At 41.0% G+C, this 26,171-nt stretch overlaps 1 protein-coding gene across 2 annotated transcripts in view; it reads right to left on the bottom strand.

The window, feature by feature from the left end:
• LOC126210486 (serine/threonine/tyrosine-interacting protein-like) overlaps positions 1-26,171 on the bottom strand; it is a 77,428-nt gene that overhangs the window by 12,875 nt on the left and 38,382 nt on the right. For both annotated transcript variants that reach the window (XM_049939718.1, XM_049939719.1), the window contains exon 3: positions 15,945-16,133. In XM_049939718.1, the coding sequence (XP_049795675.1) occupies positions 15,945-16,133 (189 nt within the window). The remainder of the gene's footprint in view (positions 1-15,944; positions 16,134-26,171) is intronic.

Consider the following 26,171-nt stretch of genomic DNA (forward strand, 5'->3'; position numbering starts at 1 on the left):
TCAAAACTATAGCATCCATAAATTAATGTTTCTGGGGGTAACCTGTCGACACGAATGGCACACCTTTTCTGACACATGACACCAACAGATTCTGCCTCAAAATGTGTGTTTCAAAATGGTCGGTTGGTTTAAAAGAGAGGGAAAGCGACCAAACTACGAGGTCATCGGTCCCTTGTTCCTAATAAAACAATGCCACAAGTGCGAGAATAAGACAGACGAGACATATAACACACAATGGAAAGAAAGGAAAAACCACAAGAATGAAGGAAAGGCAATGAACACTAAAAGGAACAAAAGAGGACAAGAAAACGATAGACACACACTAGTAACAGAAGAGAGTAAAACAAGAACGCAGTGACTGGCCGACCACGAGAATAAAAAGGTAAAGCCAACCACTCTGCAACATGTTGAAACCTCCACCCTAAAAACACTAGGGTGGAGGACACAGAGAGACAAAGGACATGTGCTAAAACTTAGATCAAATGATAAAGCCCACCCTCATGGATAAAACTAAATCAGCCAATAAGGCGTTGTCAGATAAAATGAACGGCACCGAGTCCAGTAACCCAAGATTTCATTGCTGGGCAGTCAAAGTGGGACAGTGCACCAGAATATGGGCCATTGTCAACCGGTTCCACACCGACACTGAGGCGGGTCTTCACGGCGCAAGAGGTAACCGTGGGTCGCCCGAGTGTGGACAATGCGGAGCTGGCAGAGGACAACTGATTCCCTGCGAGAGGCCCGCGTGGAAGACTTCCACACATTCATACTCTCCTTAATGACACGCAGTTTGTTGTGCATACTGTTATGCCATTCCGTCTCCTGAAGTCGAAAAACCCTGCGTTGTAACTCAGACCGCAGGTCAGGTTCAGAGATGCCCATCTCCAGAAGCAGTTTCCACATAGCCTGTTTGGCTAGCCTGTCGGCAAGTTCGTTGCCTGGGATTCAAATGTGTCCACACAAACACCATCGAATGACGGGACCAGTCCAGGGCATAGACGGACTCTCGGATGGACGCCACCGAAGGATGGCGAGGGTAGCACTAATCGATAGCTTGTAGGCTGCTCAAGGAGTCAGTAAACAGAAGAAACGATTCCTCGGGACAGGAACGGATGTACTGAAGTGCAAGAGATACGGCCACCAGCTCTGCAGTGAATACATTGCAGCCATCAGGCAAGGATTGTTGTTCAATATGGCCTCTGATGACAAAGGCGAAGCCAACATTACCGGCAGCCATCGAGCAGTCAGTGTAAACCACTTCAGAGCCCCGGAACACTTCAAGAATCGAGAGGAAGTGGCAGCGGAGAGCCGCAGGGTTAACGGAGTCCTTAGGATCTTGCGAAAGGTCCAGGCGAAGCTTCAGTCGATTCGAAACATCCCAGCCAAATAAGTCCACAAGTGCCTTCTTGGCTAAGGGTGTGTGAAGACGTGTGTTGTCAAGCAGCAAGCACACTCCTCTCATCAGCATTCCCTTCCTTTTGTTCTGAATTCTCCTTTTTACTATTTTTTAAAGTCTTACAACATTGTTGGTCTCTCCCTGAGGAAAAACTTCGACCAAAATGATGCTGCCTTTTCAGTTCCAAAACAATGAGGCCACGATTTTTTTTCCCCGCCTGAAACTGTGGGTTTGAATTTTTTGGCAGATGGGAAGCTGGTGTGATGCCACTGTGACAACTGTCTTTATATCAGGTGTGTAATGAGCCACACATGTGTTATCTCCAGTCACACTAATGCTCAGAAAACCCTCACTTTCCTTTTCAAGATGCTCCTATATTCCAATTCATGTCACTCAAGAAGCTCACTGGCACTATGGACCCAGTTTTTCTTGTGCTGCTACTTCACCTGTTTTGGGATCCACTTAGCGCACAGTTTCTGGTGTCTCAGCGTTTCTGCGAGTGTCTCGTATAAGACAGTTCTGGTGAGTCGGGGAAACATCACAGAAATTTCATCCACTGTCAATCGGCGGTCTTCTAGAAGTTACCTCGATTTTATGCACCAACTCGTCAGTCAAAATGGTAGGTCTTCTATTCCTCAGTTCGTCATGTAGATGTGTTCTGCCTGCACTGAACTCCCTACACAACTTAAACACACTTATTCTATTCATAAAACCTTCGCTGTAAACCATTTTGATTTGTGAAAAAAATTTGTCAGATGTCATTCCTTCTGTGAGGCTCACACTCGGCAGGATTTCTTACCGACATATGTCACACAACTGGACATAGTTTACGTGTTAGCGTGTTTCTACGATGCTTCCTCTGGTCTGGGTATCCCCCTCTACCACTCAATGTTGCCAAACCTCACAAAAACAAACAACCACAACCCATTATGATCACAGTACACTCACTTTCTGAGCAAGCCTCATAGTTGGAGGAGGAGGATATTAGTGTTTAACGTCCCGTCGACAACGAGGTCATTAGAGACGGAGCGCAAGCTCGGGTGAGGGAATGATGGGGAAGGAAATCGGCCGTGCCCTTTCAAAGGAACCATCCCAGCATTTGCCTGAAGCGATTTAGAGAAATCACGGAAAACCTAAATCAGGATGGCCAGAGATGGGATTGAACCGTCGTCCTCCCGAATGTGAGTCCAGTGTGCTAACCACTGCGCCACCTCGCTCGGTGCCTCATAGTTGCACTTCTCCTATTACACATATAATTTAGAAGACATTCACACAATTATCAGTGTGAGTATAGCAGCACTGTGACCTCTTAGGCTTTCCCAGAGTAATAATTCTTGATAATCTCGTAAAGTTTTCTGCCGGATCCTAAAATCAACCCAACTTTATGTTCAGTGATTCATCTATTGGCAACTTTCAGGAAAACGCTACTGCTGCCGAGTCCCAATGAAAACTGATGTGATTGGATGAAGCGTAGGTAATAAAATACACAGTAGTGTAGTTTTCACAATTAGGGCACTACTCGGATCTGTCAAAGATGATTTGGGAGCCTGGAGTACATAAAATTCCATGTCAATGTTGGAATCAGCCATTCGATTCGCACAGTTCAGGACGGATGTGGAGCACGGCTACAACAACCTGAAAAATCGACGGTAACAGAAAATTAAGTAAACGAGAAACACGGGATAAAATATGATGAGACCCTGATAGCTGCCCGCACTTTCAGGTATTGGAACAGTGTTTACAATGAAGCAACTGAAATTAGGTTAGCAGAAAATCAGATTAACAGAGACAAAGGTTTTCCTCGTAACAGGATGTGGACTCCTGTACTATCAACAATATTAAGGAAAGGATAGATTGCTACTAACCACATAGATAGGATGTTGAGTTGCAGACACGTGCAACAGAAAGAGTGTGACACATTGAGCTATCTGCCAAAGCCTTCTTAGGAAAAGAAAGGAAAACACAAACAGATTCACACAAGCAGGCACAACTCACACAAGCACGACCACTATCTCTGACCAGACTGCAACTGTCGCATTTATCGAATACAGTGATCTGGAGTGGGACAGCAAGGGGGAGGGGGGATAGCAGGGTACTTTACTTGTGGGGGAGTGGTGCTGTCTGTTGGAGTGTGCAGGGTCTACAAGGCTGCCAAGCACAGCATTGGGAGGCTGTGGGGCAAGGGGGAAAATGGAAGCAGAAAAGGAGAGAACTAGCAAACAGGAAGAGACCAAGAGGTGTGTCGGTAGACAACAGTGCACAATGCCTGTATTTCGACATCTGCCATCCCTTCCACACAAAAAAATCCATCCCACACAGCCTGACCACTCGAGGACTGCGTATACGCAATGACAAGAACTCCCTCGCTTAGTACGCAGAAGATCTCGCCGAGGCCTTCGCACAGGAACAGGCACTATCTTCCAGCCCTTGCCCCCAAACAGATCTCCCTTGTCATTTCCTCGCAAAATGCTAATCCTCCCACCACCTCGCAAGAACTAGCTACGAAAAAGTGTCCTTTTGTCAGTCAATACCACTCCAGTCTGCAACAAATGAACCACATCAGGGATTTTATTACCTATCAGCATATCTGTAAATGAACAATATCCTACTTGAGGTTCTTCTGACCGCTCCTACTGTGCTGTTCCGTCACCCGACCAACCTCCACAACATCCTAGTCCATTGAAAACCACTCCCATTCCCAACCCCTTGCCACAGGGCTGTGGAAGCATCCGTGTCATGTACCAGCTCTGCTGCAATCAATACACAGCGTTTTATATCGGTACGACTACCAACCAGATGCCCACCAGCATGAACAGCCACCGCCAAACTGTGGCCGAGAGCAAAATGGATGACCCTGTGGTGCAACATTCAGCTGAACATAACATATTTGATTTCTGTGGCTGCTTCACAACCAGTGTCATCTGGAATCATCCCTCCACCATCATCTGGCATCATCCCTCCACCAGTAGCTTTTCTGAAACCTGCAGATGGGAGGAAACATTACAACACATTTTCCGCTCCTGAAATTATACCGGCCTCAACATACAATAACGTACTGTCTCCACACCCTACACCCAACAGTTTCCACCCCCTCTGTGCTATCACCTCCTCCCAATATGCATCCCGTCACCCTCATTGCATGCCACTCTCTAGCAATGCACCCACTAGTCTTCTTGTACTCTTCTCTGTCATTCTCCTTCCCCGCCATCACCCCCCCCCCCCCCCCTCCACAGCCTACTGATGCTGTGCCTGCACCCAGAGATAGCGGTCATGTGTGTGAGGTTTGCCTGCTCGTGTCAAAGTGTTTATGTTTTCATTTCTTTTTTGAAGAAAGCTTTGGTAGAAAGCTAAATATACGACTGTCTTTTTGTTGTGCTTGTCTGCAACCAAATGTTTCATCTTTACAGTGGGTTGCACTCTATCCTTTTCATAATACCATTGATATTCCAACCTAGACTTTCCATTCTTTGACTTTATCCAATGGCTTTTCTTCCATCCCACAACCCTGTGATGTTTTTCTTTGTTATTCTCCAAAGTATTACTCTACTCAGTGTTCATTCTGTCTCCTTACTGTGCTTTTCATTGCCTTCCAAACTGCACATGCTCCAACAACCTAACCACACTGTATCAACAATCTTGTCTGTGCACAACACATGGCTATGTGACTGCGTGGATTTTTGGTCCAGCTTCTCGTCCTCCAAATTCTTCCTGCCAATAATTATAATTATTCCTATCGATCCTATTTGCTCCCTCATTCTCATGTAATTTCACACTTACATGTGCTACACGTACTTCCAATTCTCACCCTAGTCAATCCCCCCCCCCCCGCCCCCCATCTTCCCTTATCCGAACACGCACGTATATCCAAACCTGATTTGTTTATTTCTATTTTTCCCCACTTTTCGTGCATTTTTTTTACTTATTTGTCTGTGGAATAAGTTTTCATATTTTCACATATTTGTGCATGTTTTTATGTATTTGTGTTTCATTTAACAAGTGTCTACATACTTACAGTCTATATATCTGGCTGTGCAGATGGGTTTTTCCCAAAAATTGAATTGTTGGCACAACTGAACAACTGGATGTACATCATCTGTTACAACATGTACAGAATTGGGACAGATGGTTTGTCAAGTTACACTCAGTTAAAAAGGAGGAGAGAAGCAGAACAGGACTTCAAATAAGGATGGACTGGTGGGGATAAATGAACTAAGCAACAAGGTCTTCGATTCCTTAATCCTTTGCGTGTCAAGCCAGGAATAGTCCCCAGAGAGGAATTATACAAAAGATGAATTCCAACCAACTTGGTTGTATCTGAGAATCAAGAAAACCAAGTTATAGAAGCAAACAGTAGTGAGAGAGGTGTAACAGGTGAAGGTGAGAGACTTGTCCCTCGCAGAAAACAGTTGGAGACACCTGGGACACATTATGCGACTGGAGAGACACCCTGTGCATCTGACCGATGCTTCCGCACCTTCCATTGCTGCAAGAAAACTGGTTACAAGGACAAGATAAAATCTCAGAAAGGGGACCAATGATTACAAGTCTGCCAACCATTGACATATGTAAAAGAATTAAATGGCTGGCAAGGGCAAGAGCACAGGTGGACTACAGATCGGAGCAGATTAGGGGGCACCCACAAATCCCTCAAGGAACCAATGATGCTAATATACCCTACATCACAGAGAGGAGTAAAAACCATTTGCACGAGTAATACGTAAAACCAAATCGGCCACTTTTGCATCGTTCACACCAGAGGTAGCGTGTTAGCAAGTTAAAGTTTCCTCATAAGGTGGCCAACCTGGGCAGTCCAGTAGGATGTCGGCAACCCTGAGATGGGGACCATTCTGACAGTGATGTGAATCCTCACGTCAGAGGATGTGACCGTGGGGTAGCCAAGTGACACTGACGGGAAGCCGACAGAGGACAGCACATTCCCTGTGAGAAGCATGGAGGGAAGACTGCCAAGCAGCTACGGTTCGCGGTTTGTTTGGAGAAACTGCGGCAGACCAGTTCACATTCCAAGCCTCTGACAATTGTGGGTGTAGAGCCAATTGAAGACCCAGGTCTGTACCCCATCTCCAAAATCAGTGTCCCGGTAGCCCACTTGGCCAAACAGTCACAGGGTGTATAAGCAGACAAAAAATTCCCGGATTTTTCCCAGTTAAAAATACACTTTTTCCCCCCTCATGAAAATACACTATATCCATGCTAAGTGACCGTGTATTTTCGCTCTGAACTGTAAAACCTGTCTATCCTTCGAATGGGTAAAGTTTTATACACTGACGAAGAGCTTCCCAGCACATTAGAAAATGAAACCCGGAGGGGGGAATCGTGTTTCCGAAAGATCTCTGATGTGTAGCAAAATATAAACTGCATGTTCTCACATTACAAAAGTAAAATTGCGTTTTTATAAGCCAATCGTAGCTCGTGTCGAGTGATCTCGCCAGCCAGTGATAGCAGATATTCAGAGCACAGGACACGTGATGATGTCAGCCGACAGCAACGTCACTGTTAAGTAGTGCAAACACACAAATAGGAAAAGTTAATGGTTTAAATTCATACACACAGTGTAGCTACAAGAAAAGCTAAACTTTCACATATATTATTGGTCTTTTTTTGCGTGTGTTACTGTTTAAGATAAATCACACAAATGTGCCAATAAATTTTTTATTAATGACGTAAATGTCTGGTCTTCTGGACTCGACGAAATTCCTCTAAATGGCTGGTCCTCAAAGTTAAATGAGAGCCAATCAGTTTGTGATTTAAGAAATTCGTCACACATTTTCACATGTAATGTAATTCATCTTGTGTAAAAGGAAATTTATTTTGAAAGTAACGCTTTTCGAACAAACATTCGCAATATTTTCTCGTGACCTGTTAGAAATAGGTTCTTTTCTACAGTTGCCAGAGAACACCAGAAAACAGGCGTGTGCAGCTATGATGTAGGAAGCCCATACGTTCATATGCATTAAGAGATATTAATTTAAGTCATAAAAGTAACAGGACATCAGAGGATACTCCATGAGCATCGGAATTTCGTAAACCGTACCAAAGCACATAATTCGGCTTAAAGTGCACTTTCGTAAGTCCAGATTCATAATGAATTAAGCCACAAACTGATATGAAGCTTTTCAGTGTGGTTTTCGAGATGTAAATTTTCTTTGCACACCAGCACGGTATTATCCCACGTCTGGTTCTTTATTACGGCATAATACCATATGTGCCACAAAATTAAAACATGCACTTGAAATTCAGCGAACAGTTGAAACTAGACAATAGTGTTTCAAATAAATTAACTGGCTCTGCAGAAAACCTTAATAAAAGTCAAATTTCTTCAGCAAACCAACAAAAATAGCTTCATCGTTCTGCAGCGCGATTAATGACAATTGCCAAAAATATGGAAATAAAATAAAATCAGAAAACTGAAACTAATATTTTAGCTGTCCGTAATTATGTGAATGTATTTTATTCACTTGGTAGCTCCTAGCCACAGAAATCTGTCTTATTTTCATTTGACACGAGAACTGTAAACAAAGAGGAAAGAGCAAAATCCCTGAACATAAACACGGGTCACGTGGAGACTACCCCTCCCCACTACAACTCAGACTGCTCTGGGCATGCACAAATGTGGCGGCTTGGGTGCATCAATAATTCCTTGCTGCTTGTTGCTACTGCTGACACAGCTAACAGACAGAAGTGGGAGGAAGTAGTACTGCTCATACCAGACTCAACTGCGCATGCGCATGAGCCCACTCACAACTGCTCAAATGAATCCAATGTCAACAATTGTGGTGTCACGCTCCTCGGAAGCAGTCTGTTGTTATGAAGTATTGCATAGACTTCATCCTAAAGGCTTTAACACATTTTGCTGCTGGCATACACTAGTGTGTGCACTGTGTTTCATTGTTATAAATGGCACATTTCCTTTGCAACTTAAGTTGTAATTTATTTTATTTTTTCTCTCTCATTTATGTTTTACTGCTGCAGTCTTATTCTGCACTAGTGGGATATGGTAAAATTCTTTGTTAGAGTATCAGTTCTTACCATCCAAAATTACAAAAATTTAACAGACTAAAGTAATGAAACATTCCCAGAAATTCTAAAAAATTCCCATGGTTTTCCCAGCTGCAAAAATTCCCGGATTTTTCCCGGGATGTATACATCTTCAGTCAGTATGTTCATTCCCTGGGATCCCAAAGTGACCCACTAGGGAAGCAGGTGTAGTTGAGTGGCCCCAAGGAGCAGATGTTAGAACACACAGATGATGACGGTACAGTCACTATAGACAATGACATCGTCATAGCAGTAGCATACGTCAGTCTTGAGTGTAGGATGTAGCAATCACATTTATTTTTGGTCTCTTGATATGAGAGGCGGTCATGGATCTTGTATTCCTGGAGTTTCTTTGGAAATGGTGCAGTCTGGTTAACAGGGGGAACGGTGCTCCCCACAGGGGGAGGGAAACAAGGAGTGCTCATCTTGACCTACTCAAGCAACGAGTCGCCCACAAAGGCCAAGATACAGGCTCCAGTACCCACTCTGTTGTTTTTTGGAATATGATACCCTGTACCATACTCAGACTTTTATGGAATGTCAATCAGTTTGTCGCAGACAAACAGCACTCGTGACCGAGAGGGGAAGGTCATTTTAACCAAACAGAGCCACTTTTTAATTTCTGAAGTTGCTGCCACTTCCCAAAACCTGACAAGAAATGTTCACAGAAGAACAATGGCTTTGTAATCAAAAAGAAATTCCTGTCCATTCTAAAACAAAGTATTGCGGGGAGTATTCCTCACTTTGTCTCTGAGTTCTACGTTCCTTCCATCGCATAGCCTGGGGAGGAAACATTTTGCAGCCATACTTCTCTGCATTTTAATATGCTTTAGTTTCAAGAAGAGACTGCTAGGACCGTGCAGCCACCAGATGAAAGTTTAATTCGCTTCACGTGTGAATCTTCCGCCATAGTATCACCCCCACTCAAAGTGGACTTTCCCCACAGGCACAACCCACCAACAGTTATCTGGCCAGTAAACCATTGCCTAGCGTCCCAGCACCCCAATTATGAAGAGCACATACTTCTCTGCATGGGGAGTTTGCAGCTCTCCTCTTCCCTCCAACAGAATGGCTACCATGCTAGGTTTTGAGCATAGTACTGTTGCAAGAAAGAAGGGTGCAAAGAAAGAAAGGCACAAAGGTGGAATATACACCGCACTGGATGACCTTACTTGCACAATCTGCACTTCTGTGTAATTTAGAAAGTAGGAAGTTGGACCCAACAAGCGGATCATAGAATTAATAATGAGAAGTTGTAGAAGGCCGGAAGGTAAGAAAACAAGTGTCAAAAACACAAACCAGAGCCAAGCACAATTGACCCCAGGAAGACCATTCACAGGAAGGGGAGAGGGGGAAAAAATATAGTACAAAGATAAGACTTCGAGCACAGCAAGGGAAGTACCACTGCAAGAGCTGAAGGCTCATAGCAGCTATGCTGCAAAGGATGTACTCATAAAAAGATATGTGAGCCCAGGGGTGGGGGCAGCTTTGAATTTAGTCCTCCCCTCAAAGAATTTTAGTCATGGTGTACTTTTTGGGTCCCCAGTCTTGTGACTGGTCTGATACGACCTGACAAGTTCCTATCCTATGCCAACCTTTTCATCTCAGAGTAGTACTTCCAACCTACATCCTCAATTATTTGCTACATGTATTCCAATATTTGTCTTCCCCTACAGTTTCTACCCTCTACAGCTTCCCTTAGTACAGGGAAGTATTCTTTGATGTCTGAACATATATCCTATCAACCTGTCCCTCCTTTTTGCCAAAGTCTTCCACATATTTCTTTTCTCGCCAACTCTGTGGAGAACCTCTTCATTCCTTACCTTATCAGTCTACCTAGATTCAACATTCTTCTGTAGCACAACATATCAAATGTTTCAATTCTCTTCTGTTCTGATTTTCCATAGCACATTTCACTACCATACTGTGCTCCAAATGTACATTCTCAAAAATGTCTTCCTCAAATTAAGGCCTATATTAAATACTAGTTTATTTTTCTTAGCCATGAATTCCCATTTTGCCAGTGCCAGTCTGCTTTTTTTAAAAATATATACATATTCTCCTTGCTCTGTCCGCAACAGTTTTTCCGCTGCCTAGATAGCAGAATTCCTCAATTTGTCTACTTCATGATACCCAATTCTGATGTTAAATTTGTCACTGTTTTCATTTCTGCTACTTCTCATTCTTTCATCTTTCTTCGATTTGCTCTCAATCCATATTCTGTGCCCATTAGACCGTTCATTTCATTCAACATGCCCTGTAATTATTCTTCACTTTCACTGAGGAAAGCAATGTCATCAGCGAATCTTATCACTGATATCCATTCACCCTAAATTTCAATCCTGCACTTTAATCTTTCTTTTGTTTGCATAACTGCTTCCTTGATGTAAGATTGAACAGTAGGGGGGAAAGACTACACCCTTTTTAATCCGAGCACTCTGTTCTTGGTCTCCCACTATTATTGTTCCCTCTTGGTTTTTGTACACATTATACTCTATTCGAGATGAATACACTAAACAGATTCAGGAGAATGTAGGTTGCAGTAGGTACTGGGAGATGAAGAACCTTGCACAGGATAGAGTAGCATGGAGAGCTGCATCAAACCAGTCTCTGGACTGAAGACAACAACAACAACAACAACAACATACTCTATTCATCATAAGAATAAACCTGATGTAAACAAACACTAATGCAATGACTAGTCAGAAGCCGTAGCACACGTACATTGGGGCTGTTACGCTCCTTGAAGCAGGTCCTACTTATGTATTAGATATCTTATTACTAAGTTAAATGAAACTTTTAAGATATTTTAATGTATTAACACCTATCAACATTTTTCTTACATTTTAGTTATGTAGTTTTTACTTAAAAAATCAGGTACAGTCAGAGTCTCTGTACTGTTGTGGTCTAATTATTGCACTGTTAATACACAGTATAAAAAAGACTAAGGCTGCTTCCTGCTCTTTAGTGAAACACACATGTGGAACATGGTTAAAAAGTCCCGAGAAATAGGTTGTTCTCAAGGTTTTTCATACATTTACAGAAGGGGGACAAAATGGCTATGAAATTTTCTGAGGGACTGTATTTGATACACTTCAGATACAAATACACTTTGGATGTATAGCGGAATCTGTAATGTAGAAGACTGATAATCTGGTGCAGTTCATGGATCACTGGTTCAAATCTTGTCCTGGTCGTCCCTTTGTTACATTCAATTTGAAATACCTACACCTAGTAACTGTAAAATTCATCATCATTTTTTATGAATAATGCACATACTCTTCTTTCTAATTACATATTGCATGCAAAATTCCTGTTTCCCATTTCAAATATACATTCTTAACAATCAATATTTTGTCAAAAATGTAGTTTAAATTAATAAAACACAACAATTTAATTTTTAGGACAAAAACGAAAAACCAAACACTCTACATTTGGATTATGTCCATTGTTTAATACCACAGATTTAGTTGCACACACGAACCATACGGATCAGTGTTGTAGAAACATGAAAACAATCATTTTCACAGCATCAAACACAGCATACATGCTGCATTTTTACATTTGGCACTGTACCATTACAACATGAATCCAATGGAACTGATCTGGAGCCAAGTTAAGAGATTTGCTGCGGAAAATAACAAGACTGTTCAGCTGCCAGGCATACTGGAACTAAGGCATGCAGATTTTTCATGTGCCACTACCGAATGCTAGAAGGATATAGAATAGCATGTCATAAAAAAGGACGAGAAAATGTGGCGCCTGGCTGGCTTTGTGGCTTCTGTTGTTGATTGACTCATTATCAATGTGGTAGATGACATTTCAGAACTGAAATGTATTTCTTGGAGTTGGATAAGAAAGGAACTAAGAGATTACCACATGAATGACTATCATTAATACATTCAGTGGCTTCAGTATTCAACAATACAGTGAAATCCCTAGAGTATGTTTTTGCACCATACATACCTTGCTCAGAAGAATTACATGACTGACTGACTGACTGTCTGTCTGTCTGTCATCTTCAGGTGGCTTAAATATTCTACAATACAATGAATCCCTGCAGTATGCCTTTGCATGACACACAGCTTGCTCAGAAAAATTATCCTGTGTTTAAGTTGGGAATTTTCACCATCCTTGTTTGTAATTAGAATACTATGTTAGGGGACATTTTATGCTTCTCGACTGGTCATCCGAGAAGCGTGCGGTATTACTGGAGTTTTACCAAATATTACTTCATTCTCTTTAAAAATTAAATAACATCCAAAGTTATATTGTTTCTCTGCTCATCTCTCTCTCTCTATGCCTGAACTGCAACTGCTCACATCATTGCAGGTTAGTGCTGTCCAATCTAAATGCGCTGGTAAAGCTGTTGCCTCACATTATTGCTCAATCTATGTGCTTGTAATAAAGCATAAATGTATCCTTATGATCGTACTTGACTGTATTTGACACAGTTTGGCTTTTGCTCCATGTGAAATGAAATTCAATGCACAATTTACATTCTCAAATACTTTTGCCAAGTCAACAAACCCTATGAACATGTCTTTATTTTTCTTCAATCTTGCTTCCATTGTTGTTGTTGTGGTCTTCAGTCCAGAGACTGGTTTGATGCAGCTCTCCATGCTACTCTATCCTGTGCAAGCTTTTTCATCTCCCAGTACCTACTGCAACCTACATCCTTCTGAATCTGTTTAGTGTATTCATCTCTTGATCTCCCTCTAAGATTTTTAACCTCCGCGCTGCTGTCCAATACTAAATTGGTGATCCCCTGATGCATCAGAAAATGTCCTACCAACCGATCCCTTATTATAGTCAAGTTGTGCCACAAATTTCTCTTCTCTCCAATTCTATTCAATACCTCCTCATTAGTTATGTGATCTACCCATCTAATCTTCAGCATTCTTCTGTAGCATCATATTTCAAAAGCTTCTATTATCTTTTTGTCTAAACTATTTATCGTCCATGTTTCACTTCCATACATGGCTACACTCCGTACAAATACTTTCAGAAACCACTTCCTGACATTTAAATCTATACTCGATGTTAACAAATTTCTCTTCTTCAGAAACGCTTTCCTTGTCATTGCCACTCTAAATTTTATACCCCCTCTACTTTGACGATTATCAGTTATTTTGCTCCCCAAACAGCAAAACTCATTCACTACTGTGTCTCATTTCCTAATCTAATACCCACAGCATCACCCAATTTAATTCGACTACATTCCATTATCCTCGTTTTGCTTTTGTTCACATTCATCTTATATACTCCTTTCAATACACTGCGCATTCAATTCAACTGCTGTTCCAGATCCTTTGCTGTCTCTGGCAGAATTACAATGTCATCGGCGAACCTCAAAGTTTTTATTTCTTCTCCATGGATTTTAATACCTGCTCCGAACTTTTCTTTTGTTTCCTTTACTGCTTGCTCAATATACAGATTGAATAGCATCGGGGAGAGGCTACAACCCTGTCTCACTCCCTTCTCAACCACTGCTTCCCTTTCATGTCCCTCGACTCTTATAACTGCCATCTGGTTTCTGTACAAATTGTAAATAGCCTTTCGCTCCCTGTATTTTACCCCTGCCAACTTCAGAATTTGAAAGAGAATATTCCAGTCAACATTGTCAAAAGCTTCCTCTAAGCCTACAAATTCAATAAATGTAGGTTTGTCTTTCCTTAATCTATTTTCTAAGATAAGTCTTAGGGTCAGTATTGCCTCACGCGTTCTAACATTTCTACTGAATCCAAACTGATCTTCCCCGAGGTCGGCTTCTACCAGTTTTTCCATTCATCTGTAAAGAATTTGTGTTAGTATTTTGCAGCCATGGCTTATTAAACCGATAGTTCAGTAATTTTCACGTCTGTCAACCCCTGCTTTCTTTCGGATTGGAATTATTATATTCTTCTTGAAGTCTGAGGGTATTTCACCTGTCTCATACATCTTGCTCACCAGATGGTAGAGTTTTGTCAAGGCTCAGAAGTAGTTCTAACGGAATGTTGTCTACTACTGGGGCCTTGTTTTGACTTATCCATTATCAACCACAATATCAGAAATGTCTTTCTGGTGCCTGTGTCTTTACCTTTCCTAAAGACAAACTGATCATCACTAAAAGATCTTCAAATTTCTTTTCCAGTCTTTTGTGTATTATTCTTGTCATCAACTTGGGTGAACGATCTGTTAAACTGATTTTGTGATAATTCTCGCACTTTCAGCTCTTTCTATCTTCAGAATTGAACGGATGATCTTTCCCCAAAAGTCTGATGGTGTATCACCAGTCTCATACATTCTACTCACCAATGTGATGAGTCGTTTTGTTGTCACCTCCCCAACGATTTTAGAAATTCTGATGGAATGTTATTTATACCTTCTGCCTTACTTCATCTTAAGTCTTCCAAAGCTCTTTTACATTCTAAAGAATACTGGATCCCCTATCTCTTCCACATTCACTCTTCTTTCTTCTAACACATCATCAGACAAGTCCTCTTTTTCATACCAGCATTCAATGTACTCTTTCCACCTACACACACGCTCTTCTGCATTTAACAGTGGAATTCCTATTGCACTTTTAATGTTACCATCCTTGCTTTTAACTTTCCTGTATGCTGAATCTGTCCTTCCAACAAACATTTCTTAAAAGATTTCTTCATATTTTGCACGCAGACATTTCACCTTAGCTTCCCAGCACTTCCAATTTATTACATTCCTAAATGAAATATCTCAGTATTCTTGAACTTCCCTGAACATTTTTGTACTTTCTTCGTTTGTTGCTCATCTGAAGTGTTTCTTCTGTTGCCCATGGTTTCCTCACAGTTATCTTCTTTGTACCTACATTTTTCTTTCAACTTCTGTGGATAACCTTTCTAGGGATGACCATTCCTCTTCAATTGAACTGCTACCAAGCTATTCATTATCGTAATATCTTTAGCCTCAGAGAACTTCAAGCCTATCTTTTCATTCCTTCTTTGCACATTGCTTCTTCCTGACTAGTCTCTTAGACTTCAGCCTACTGTTCATCACTACTAAATTGTGATCCAAGTCTATATCTGCTCCTGGGTATGTCTTACAATACAATATCTAATTTCACAATCTCTACCTGTCCATGACGCAATCTAACTGAAATCTCCCTGTATCTCCCAGCCTTTTCCAAGTATACCACCTCCTCTTGCGATTCTCGAGCACAGTATTTGCTATTACAATCTGAAATTTATTGCGGAACTCGAGTAGTCTTTCTCCTCTCTCATTCCTACTAGCAAGCCGATATTCTCCTGTAACACTTTCTTGTACTCCTTCCCATATAACCACATTCCAATCCCTCATGACTATTGTACACTGCTGATGGCAAATTCTGATGTTTCACATTCAGTCTTCACAAACTCCATCACAGGATACGTCAGTGACCTCCTAGTTGTATGTAGTTACTTTCTGCAGCTCTAAGCGAGAGCTATTTAATAACCCGAGTTCTGTAGTCGTGCTTTGTAAAGATGACACAAACCTGCAGCTGAGTCCATACTTCTCCATGACATAGGCGAGCACAAGAGCTGCAGACCTCGATATGCCGGCATTCCCGTGCACCAGCACCTTCCCTCCGGCATTCAGTCCTTCGTCAATAAACTGTCGCACTGTGCCAAAGTGCTGTATTATATTCTCGTTAGGCGAATCCGCTATGTCGAGCACCAAATACCTGTAAACAGACACGGAACAGCTTTCAATTCCATTCTTACTACACAATTTGAAGGTCACGACAAAAGTCGCAAATATATGGTATACGGAAAGTACAAATCTTTCACTGTCCTTGTGGTGTCACCGCTAGACACCACACTTGCTAGGTGGTAACTTAAATCGGCCGCGGTCCTGTAGTACATGTCGGACCCGCGTGTCGCCACTGTGTAATCGCAAACCTAGCGCCACCACATGGCAGGTCACAAGACACGGACTTGACCTCGCCCCAGTTGTACGGACGACATAGCTTGCGACCAGACGTACCTAGTTTTCCTCTCATGTGCCGAGAGACAGATTAAATAGCCTTCAGCTTAGTCCATAGCTACTACCTAGCAAGGCGCCATTTGTATCAGTGCTAATTGCTTACTACTACTCACGAGATGTATTTCAACAAGAAGAACATCATTAAAAGTTAAGTAATCTACCCAATACGTTCTTTTCTTTATAGTTTTCATCCAGTATCCTGTTTCAGAATTCACGCCCGTCTGCGTTAGTTTCGCGTGCACCTAGCCACTCATTGTGTCGAGACTTTAGGGACTCGACACAACAGTCCTCCCAAATTGCTCTCCACAAATTCCACACACACTTTTAATTCTTTAGGTCTAGTTTAAAACTAGCCTTTCTGCAACTTTTCTTCTGGCACCTCAAGAGATAAATCTCTCTCGAGTACAGAGCCCTCTTCATTCGCACATTTTTGTCTGTAGGGAATGGCAAGTCTTGAGTGCAACTTCCGAGAACTCTTAACCTGAAACAATAAGATCGGCTGTGCACGTGGATGCGGAGTCCGAGTGCTAGGCAACTGTGAGAAATACGAGGTGTACAACTTTGCTTCTGCCGTTTGCTGAGAGGTGGCGACGACGGTAATTAGCGGTCGAAAGAAACAGATTGCAGATGTCGGGCAGTTAACCTGGACTTCCGTCAACATAACCTCATTCAAACATTAGTCGATTTGTGTCCGTATCGTAAGGCTGTTCTCGATTGAAAATGTCAGTTTACGGACCTAATTCTCATAATTTGAGGGAGGTGTTACTGTTTTGTTTCAATATGAAGAAAACAGTGTCTGAGTCTCATCGAATGCTCTCAAGTAGGTACGGTAAGGACACAACTAGCGAAAAAACGTGTTGCGATTGTTTTCTACGCTTCAAAAACGGTGATTTTAACATCGTAGACCGGCATAGTGGTGGAAGAGAGAATGTTTTCAAAGATGTAGAATTGGAGACATTGCCGAGTGAAGACTCGCGTCAAACTAGAGAAGAATTGGCACGATTAGTGGGAGTGACACAGTGAGCCATTTTGAAATGTCTCAAGACTATAGGCATGGTTCAGAAAGAAGGAACTTGGGTCCCGTCTGAGCTGAAGCCAAGAGACGTTGAACAGCATTTGTGTGTGTGTGTGTGTGGGGGGGGGGGGGGGGGTTCCGAATATTCGTGGCTCCAAAATCATGCTCTGCATTTGGTGGGACCAGCTCAGCATCGTGTACTATGAGGTGTTGAAACCGAGTGAAACAATCACAGGTGCTCATCATCGAACACAATTAATGCGTTTGAGCAGAGCATTAAAAGACAAACGGCCGCAATACAGAGAGAGGCACGATAAAGTGATTTTGCAGCACGACAATGCTCGACCCCACGCTGCAAAAGAGGTCAAAACATACTTGGAAACGCTAAAATGGTAAGTCCTACCCCACCCGCCAAATTCTCCAGACACTGCTCCCTCTGACTATCACCTGATCAGATCATTGGCGCATGGCCTGGCTGATCAACACTTCCGATCTCATGAAGAAGTTACAAATTGGATCGATTCATGGATCGCTTCAAAACATGAACAATTTTTTCGATGGGATTTGTACGCTGCCTGAAAGATGGGAGAAAGTAGTTGCCATCGATAGAAAATACTTTGAATGATACATGTGTAACCAATTTGTTTCATTAAAGCCTCAAATGTTGGGGAAAAAAAGGCAGAACCAAAGTTGTACACCTTGTATGATTTTGGGCTGATTTTCTCAAAGTTTGAGAGAAACTTCGACAAAGCATAGAGTATCTTACGGCCGTGCACTGACACTGCTCTGCCTCTTCCCCTCTGGTAACATTTGAACAGTCCCCTCTTTGCTGGAAGAAAGCCCCAACTAGTCTCTTTCTGATGCCTTCCAGTTATTACCCTTTCACTGGTGACTGCCTGACATTCAGTTTCCCGTAGAGCTAAAACCAAATTTTGTCACCAGGCTGAGAGTCGGTATCACAGAAACTGCCTGGCATCATTTTTCAGTATTTCACACTTACATCCACTTACCTGATGAAGGGAGCAGCATCTGTGAGGTGTAAACAGATGTTTCTCACATTACTGGAGTTCCCTGATCACTATTTTTACTGACTTCAAATGAATTTCTGACTTAGAGTTTTCAAAACCACAAGAAAACTGTCTTGCAGCAACAAGAAAGTTTGCAAAAGCTGATAGCAAACAGTCAGGGCTTCCAGTAAATTGTGAAATATCATGCTCCATCACCAGATCTGCACCGATCGCTTCTGCCTGACTCGCCAGCTTAACAGTCACAATTCTTCTGGCTATTATTTACATTACTAAATGGCTAAACTAGTTCAAGGTTCACAGGCCCAATTCCAGATTACCTCTCTAACTGCTTCGAGGGACAAAAAAACTTGATATTCAATGTTTCATACAATTCTTGCCCAAATACAAAAATTGGAAATGCTGTGTCCTGAGACAAGTACTACTGTAAGGAAGTATGTATACGTCATAAAACAACATAACTTATTATGTAAAAATTATCAGATTTCGCCCATTATAAATGGTTTTCTACCAACTGGTAGATCATGCATAGACCATATTTTCACATTATGTCAGATCTTATAGAAACATAGGGAAAATAATAAAAAAAACCACAGGATTAATTTCATAGATTTAGAAAAAGCATATGACAATGTTCCAAGGAAACTACTTTGGAGAGCATTAGATTTGGCAAACAGAGTCCTTTAATTAAAACAATACGTCGAGTGAAAATTGGTAACTTTCATGGAAATTTAGAACAAGCAAGAGTCTGTTACAAGGCTGCCCCGTGTCACCAACATTATTTAAAATCTATATAGATAACAGTCTTAAGACACGGTCTCATAAATGGAATGGCATGGGGCTAGAAATTAAAGATCGAGCTTATATACATCACCTATTATTTGCTGATGATCAAGTTAACACAAGATGGGGAGGATGCAAATTATATATGTAACCAGTTAGCAATGGAATACAGAAACTGCGGATCGAAGATTAATTACCAGAAAACAGAATACCTCACTAAAGATTCAGGCGACATATAAATAGGAGGAAAGAAAATTATGAAGGTCAATACTCTGTTATTTGGGATCCATTTTAGAGTTGGAGGGAAAATCAGAAGTAGAAATTAACAAAAGAATTAGCAGTGGAAGAAACGTCATTTGGATGCTCGATTGTCTTACAGAGCAGAAATGTAAGAAACCAAATAAAAAAAATCATATATAAATCGATGCTGGGGTGTGCAGTTATGTATGGAGTGAAGACTTTGACTACTAATCTGAAACACCTAAAAAGACGGCAAGCAGTAGAAACAGACTTCTGCAGAAGAGCAGCAAGAATTTCTAGAAAAGAGAGTGTAAAACCACGAAATAGTAAAGAGAATGGAAGTAAGAGAAAGAATATACGACGTGATGGACAGACGGAAGTTACAATGGTACAGGCATGTAAGTAGAATGGAGGAAGCCAGAATTACAAAAATGATCCTGGAATGGGAACTAGAAGCAAAGCAGAGAGGAGGATGCCCTACGATCACCTAGCTCCAAAATGTACGATTAACAATGAGACGACTTTGAGGAGAGGAGGAAGATATACAAGATCGGAACACCTGGAGGTACATTCTCAGGAGATAAATTAAGATCTCATGTGACAGATGTAATAATTTCATGGTATTTGTTACGTTGGAGAAAAACCTTTGTATAGAGGAAAACTTCAATAAATAAATAATAAATAAACGGTTTTCTTGAAAGCCTGTGACTGTGGAAACAATGGTAGCAGGAGGTTTTTATTTGTGTTTTACACAGCGCATATCGGGAAATGATATCAACTTTAAAGTGTGTATTTCTTTGTATTATACTTTTTTCTCATAATGTTTTCGATATGTGAGGTTCTGCTTTGTCTCATTGACTTTACTGCAATATATATACAAAAATGTGTGATTTTCAGTTAGTGGTGAAATTCGGAAGAACTTTACTTGCAGTTTTTTTGTGGTCCATTTGTGTAGAGTCTCAAACATGTTAAATGTCACTCACAACTTTCAATGCACAGAACACACAGAGGATAACTTGACATAAATAAACAGTTACAAAGACGTTTTCAGATGTAGTTGACACAGATAATGTTACACATTCTCCAGAGATATGCTTTTGTACGGAAGGCATTTATCTTAACAATCTGGATTTGCTTATATCTATTTTACAATGGTGTTTATTTGTAATTGTTGCTACTTTTATTTAAGTGTATTGTCAAAGTATCTGAAGAAATTCACCGATTCACTTGCAAGTTTTTCGTTTAGGATTTTGTCTTCGTATTTTCTGTAATGAGTACATATCTCCAGTTCTTCTAGCAAATCCATTTCATGCCCTTTATTTGTGGTTGATGGAGTACTTTGACATTTTGCTCTACTTTCCCAAATGGGTGTCCTGTGTTGTATATGTCTGTAGATGTTTCTGATGATGATGATGATGATGATGTTGTGTGTGTGTGTGTGTGTGTGTGTGTGTGTGTGTGTGGGGGGGGGGGGGTTTAATGTGCTCTGTGTACCTGGTGCTGAAATTTTGGCCTGTTTGTCCTCGGTAGAACTTGGAGCATTCCTGACATGTTACTTTGTATATTCCAGAGTCTGAGTATTGGTCATGATTAAATGTTATATTATGTATTAGTTTTTGTTGTTTATTTTCTGTAGAAAATCCAACTTTTACTTAGTGATTTTTTGAGAATATCTCCTATCTTCTGCAATATATTGCCAATGTATGGGATTCTAGACATACATTTGTTCTTGTCTTTTCCCTCTGTGGTGCACTTTGTGTTTGGGTTTTTCTTCTAAATCTACATGGGTACTCTCAAATCGCATTTATGTGCCTGGCAGAGGGTTCATCGAACCATCCTTCACAATAAAACTATTATTCCAGTCACAAACGGTGTGTGGAAAAAACGAACACCTATATTTTTCCGTGCGAGCTCTGATCTTCCCTATTTTATTATAATGATGATTTCTCCCTACGTAGGTTGTCATCAACAAAATATTCTCACATTCAGAGGAGAAAGCTGGTACTGAAGGTTCGTGAGAAGATTCTGCCGCAGCAAAAAACGCCTTTGTTTTAATTATGTTCACCCAAATCCTGTATCATTTCAGTGACACACTCTCCCCTACTTCGCGATAATACAAAACGTGCTGCCCTTCTTTGAACTTTCTCGATGTACTGTCCTGTCTGGTACGGATCCCACACTGTGCAGCAGTATTCTAAAAGATGATGGACAAGTGTGTGTAGGTACTCTCTTTCGTGGAGCTGTTACATTTTCTAATGGTCCAGCCAATAAAGAGCAATCTTTGGTTAGGCTTCCTCATAACATTTTCTGTGCGTCTCTTCCAATTTAAGTTGTTTGTAATTTTAACTCCTAGGTATTTAGTTGAATTTATGGCCTTTAGATTTGATCGATTTATCGTGTAATCGAAGTTTAATGGATTCCTTTTAGCACTCATGTGGATGACCTCATACTTTTTGTTATTTAGGGTCAATTGCAAATTTTTGCACTATACAGATGTCTTTTCTAAATCAGCTTGCAATTTGTTTTTATCTTCTTACGACTTTACCAGTCAATAAACAACAGAATCATCTGCAAGTAACCCAAGAAGGCTGCTCAGATTGTCTCCTAAATCGTTATTATACAGGGTGATCCATTGATAGTGTACTTATACGTTTGTGACTATTACAGAGCCATCTATCACAAAACGAAAAAAGTGGTTCAACTAAAACATTCATATTTCTTTACGCACTACACGAATATTTAATAAAAAATGGGGGTTCCTATTTTTTAAAAATGCAGTTGATATGCGTTTGACCTATGGCAGCGCCATCTAGTGGGCCAACCATAGCGCCATCTGGTCTCCACCATCAAGCTACACAAGTTTCGTTCTTTTGTAGTTTTTTCATTTGACGCTTATTTCGTGAGATATTTGGCCCGGTCACAATCAATGGACCACCCTGTAGATATGGAACAGTAAAGTGCCTATAACACTACCTTGGGGAACGTCAAAAATCACTTCTGTTTCACTTGATGAATTTCCATCAATTACGATGAACTGTGATCTCTGGCAGGAAACCACAAATCCAGTCACATAACAGATGATATTCCGTTAGCACACAATTTCACTACAAGCCACTTGTGTGGTGCAGTGTCAAAAGCTTTCTGGAAATCTAGAAATACAGAATCAATTTGAAAGCCCTTGTCAATAGCACTTAGCACTTAGTGTGATTAAAGAGCTAGTTGTGTTTCACAAGAACAATGTTTTCTGAATCTGTGTTGACTGTGTGTCAATCAATTTTTCTCTTTGACGTAATGCGTAATGTTTGAATACAATATATGTTCCAAAATCCTGCTGCATTTCGATGCTGATGTTATGGGCCTGTAATTTAGTATGATCTGTGCAACTTTCCAGTCTTTGGGTATGGATCTTTCATCGAGTGAACAGTTGTATATCATTGTTAATTATGGAGCAATTGTAAAAGCATTCTCTAAAAGGAACCTAACTGGTATACAGTCTGGACCGAAAGACTTGCTTTTATTAAGTGCCTTAAGTTGCTTCACTACTCAAAGGTTATCAATTTCTATGTTCTACATCTACATCTACATACATTCTCCGCAATCCACCATACAGTGCGTAGCGGAGGGTACCTCATACCACAACTAGCATCTTCTCTCCTTGTCCCACTCCCAAACAGAACGAGGGAAAAATGACTGCCTATATGCCTCTGTACGAGCCCTAATCTCTCTTATCTTTTTGGTCTTTCCGCGAAATGTAAGTTGGCGGCAGTAAAATTGTACTGCAGTCAGCCTCAAATGCTGGTTCTCTAAATTTCCTCAGTAGCGATTCATGAAAAGAACGCCTCCTTTCCTCTAGAGACTCCCACCCGAGTTCCTGAAGCATTTCCGTAACACTCGCGTGATGATCAAACCTACCAGTAACAAATCTAGCAGCCCGCCTCAGAATTACTTCTATGTTGTTGTTGTTGTGGTCTCCACGCAGCTCTCCACGCTACTCTATCGTGTGCAAGCTGCTTCATCTCCCAGTACCTACTGCAAACTACATCCTTCTGAATCTGCTTAGTGTATTCATCTCTTGGTCTCCCTCTACGATTTTTACCCTCCACCCCGCCTTCCAGTACTAAACTGGTGATCCCTTGATGCCTCAGAATATGTCCTACTAACCTATCCCTTCTTCTCATTTTGAGATGTTTGTATTCCTTTTTGCCTGCTTCATTTACTGCATTTTTGTGTTTTCTCCTTTCATCAAATAAATTCAGTATCTCTTCCGTTACCCATGGATTTCTACTAGCCCTCATCTTTTTACCTACTTGATCCTCTGCTGTCTTCACTATTTCATCCCTCAAAGCTACCTATTCTTCTTCTACTGTATTTCTACTGTATTGCTTGTATGTCCTCCCTCAATCCAACCTGATAGGGATCCCAAACGCTCGAGCAGTACTCAAGAATAGGGCGTATTAGTGTTTTATAAGCGGTCTCCTTTACAGATGAACCACATCTTCCCAAAATTCTACCAACGAACCGAAGACGACTATCTGCCTTTGCCACAATTGCCATTACATGCTTGTTCCACTTCATATCACTCTGCAATGTTACGCCCAAATATTTAATCGATGTGACTGTGTCAAGCGCTACACTACTAATGGAGTATTCAAACATTACGGGATTCTTTTTCCTATTCATCTGAATTAATTTACATTTATCTATGTTTGGAGTTAGCTGCCATTCTTTACACCACTCACAAATCCTGTCCAAGTCATCTTGTATCCTTCTACAGTCACTAAACGACGACACCTTCCCGTACACCACACCATCATCAGCAAACAGCCACACATTGCTATCCACCCTATACAAAAGATCATTTATGTAGATAGAAAACAACAGCGGACCTGCCACACTTCACTGGGGCACTCCAGATGATACCCTCACCTCCGATGAACACTCACCATCGAGGATAATGTACTGGGTTCTATTACTCATGTTTGCAGCTGGGGGGTGATTCAAAATCTGGAATACTTATTTTGTCTTCCTTGGTGAAGGAATTTTGGAAGGCTTTGTTTAGTAACTCTGCTTTGGCAGTACTGTTGTCGGTAGTATTTCCATTGCTATCACACAGAGAAGGCATTGTTTGTGTATTGCCACTAGCACACTTCACATATGACCACAATCTCTTTGGATTTCCTGCCAAGTTGGAGATTTTTTGTCCATTTAAGTTTGGCATGTTTTTTTGTTGTTTCTGCAACAGTGTTCTGTCAGTTTCGTGTACCAAGGAGGATTAGCTCCGTTGTTTGTTAATTTATTTGGTATAAACCTCTCAATTGCTGCCAATACTATTTCTTTGAATTCAAGCCACATGTGGTCTGCACTTACACTGTTAATTTGGAAGGAGTGGAGACTGTCTCTCAGGAAGGTGTCAAGTGAATTTTTATCTGCTTTTTTGAATAGGCATATTTTTCGTTTACTTTTGGAGGATTTTGGGGCTATAATATTCAATACTATTCATGTGGGTCAGGATCTAACTGCACAAAATAATTTTCAGAGAATGCAGAGCACAATTTCGGATAATGTTTTATGCGTACTTCTGGATTTAAACACGTATTTTTGCCAATACACATATTGAGGCTACATTAAAGTTACTACCAACTATAATTGTATGAGTTGGGTACATGTTTGAAATTAAACTCAAGTTTTCTTTGAACTCAACAACTGTATCATCTGAATTGGGAGGTCGGTATTATTTTATTCAAGTTGCCAAGAGTGACCTCTGCCCATACTAACTAACAGGAACTATCTACTACAGTTTTGTGACAAGATAAACTACTTCTAACAGCAAGAAACACGCCACCATCAACCGCATTTTGCCAATCCTTTCGGAACACCATTAGGTTCTTTGCACAAATTTTGGCTGAACTTACCTCCGGCTTTAGCCAGCCTTCAGTGCCTATGACGATCACTTTGTTTAGGTCGGTGTACACCATGAAAGCATCATAATCATCAACAACTGCTATCTGTTTCACTATTTTTATTTCTTGTCGCATGTTTTCTTGGTTCATAGATATTTTAATTGTCCTATGTAGCAATGATCCATATGCTGCCCGTTTATGAATGTTTGGGTGACATGAGGTTGCGAAAATTGTGGTGTCAGTCACTGTATTTTTCCTGTAAATTTTGAACATGCATGTGTTAGTGTTTCATCTAATATTAAGGGCTATGTAACTGATGCTTTTGTTTTCTTCATGTTCCACTGTAAACTTAATTTTCTTATGTACGAGGGTTGGAACTTTAATTGTGGCAGCTCGTACAAAATAAGTGTGTTTCAAAGTTTTACTGACCTTCAAAGTAGTCACCAGCATTGTGTATAATCCATTGCCAACGGTATGGAAGCCGTAGGATAGTCTTATCAGTGCCAGTTGTGTTGACATTTTGAGCAACGCGGTTTATTGCTCGATGAATTTGTAGCGGTTCTGAAGAGAATGCTGTGAAGTGTTTCTATCAGTTTAGAAATCGAGTTGAACTCACAAGGGCTTAAGTCAGGGGAGTGCAGTAGGTGGTATAGCACTTAGCAGCCCAATCAGTCAAACAAATCAGTAAGAGTTTGTACTGTACATGCTTGGGCATTCTCCTGCAAAATGGTGGTCAGGTCCTGTAGAAAGTGTCATCACTTCTGTCTCTACGC

Source organism: Schistocerca nitens, chromosome 10 (assembly GCF_023898315.1).
Source record: "Schistocerca nitens isolate TAMUIC-IGC-003100 chromosome 10, iqSchNite1.1, whole genome shotgun sequence".
In the NCBI taxonomy this organism is placed as follows: Eukaryota; Metazoa; Arthropoda; class Insecta; order Orthoptera; family Acrididae; genus Schistocerca; species Schistocerca nitens.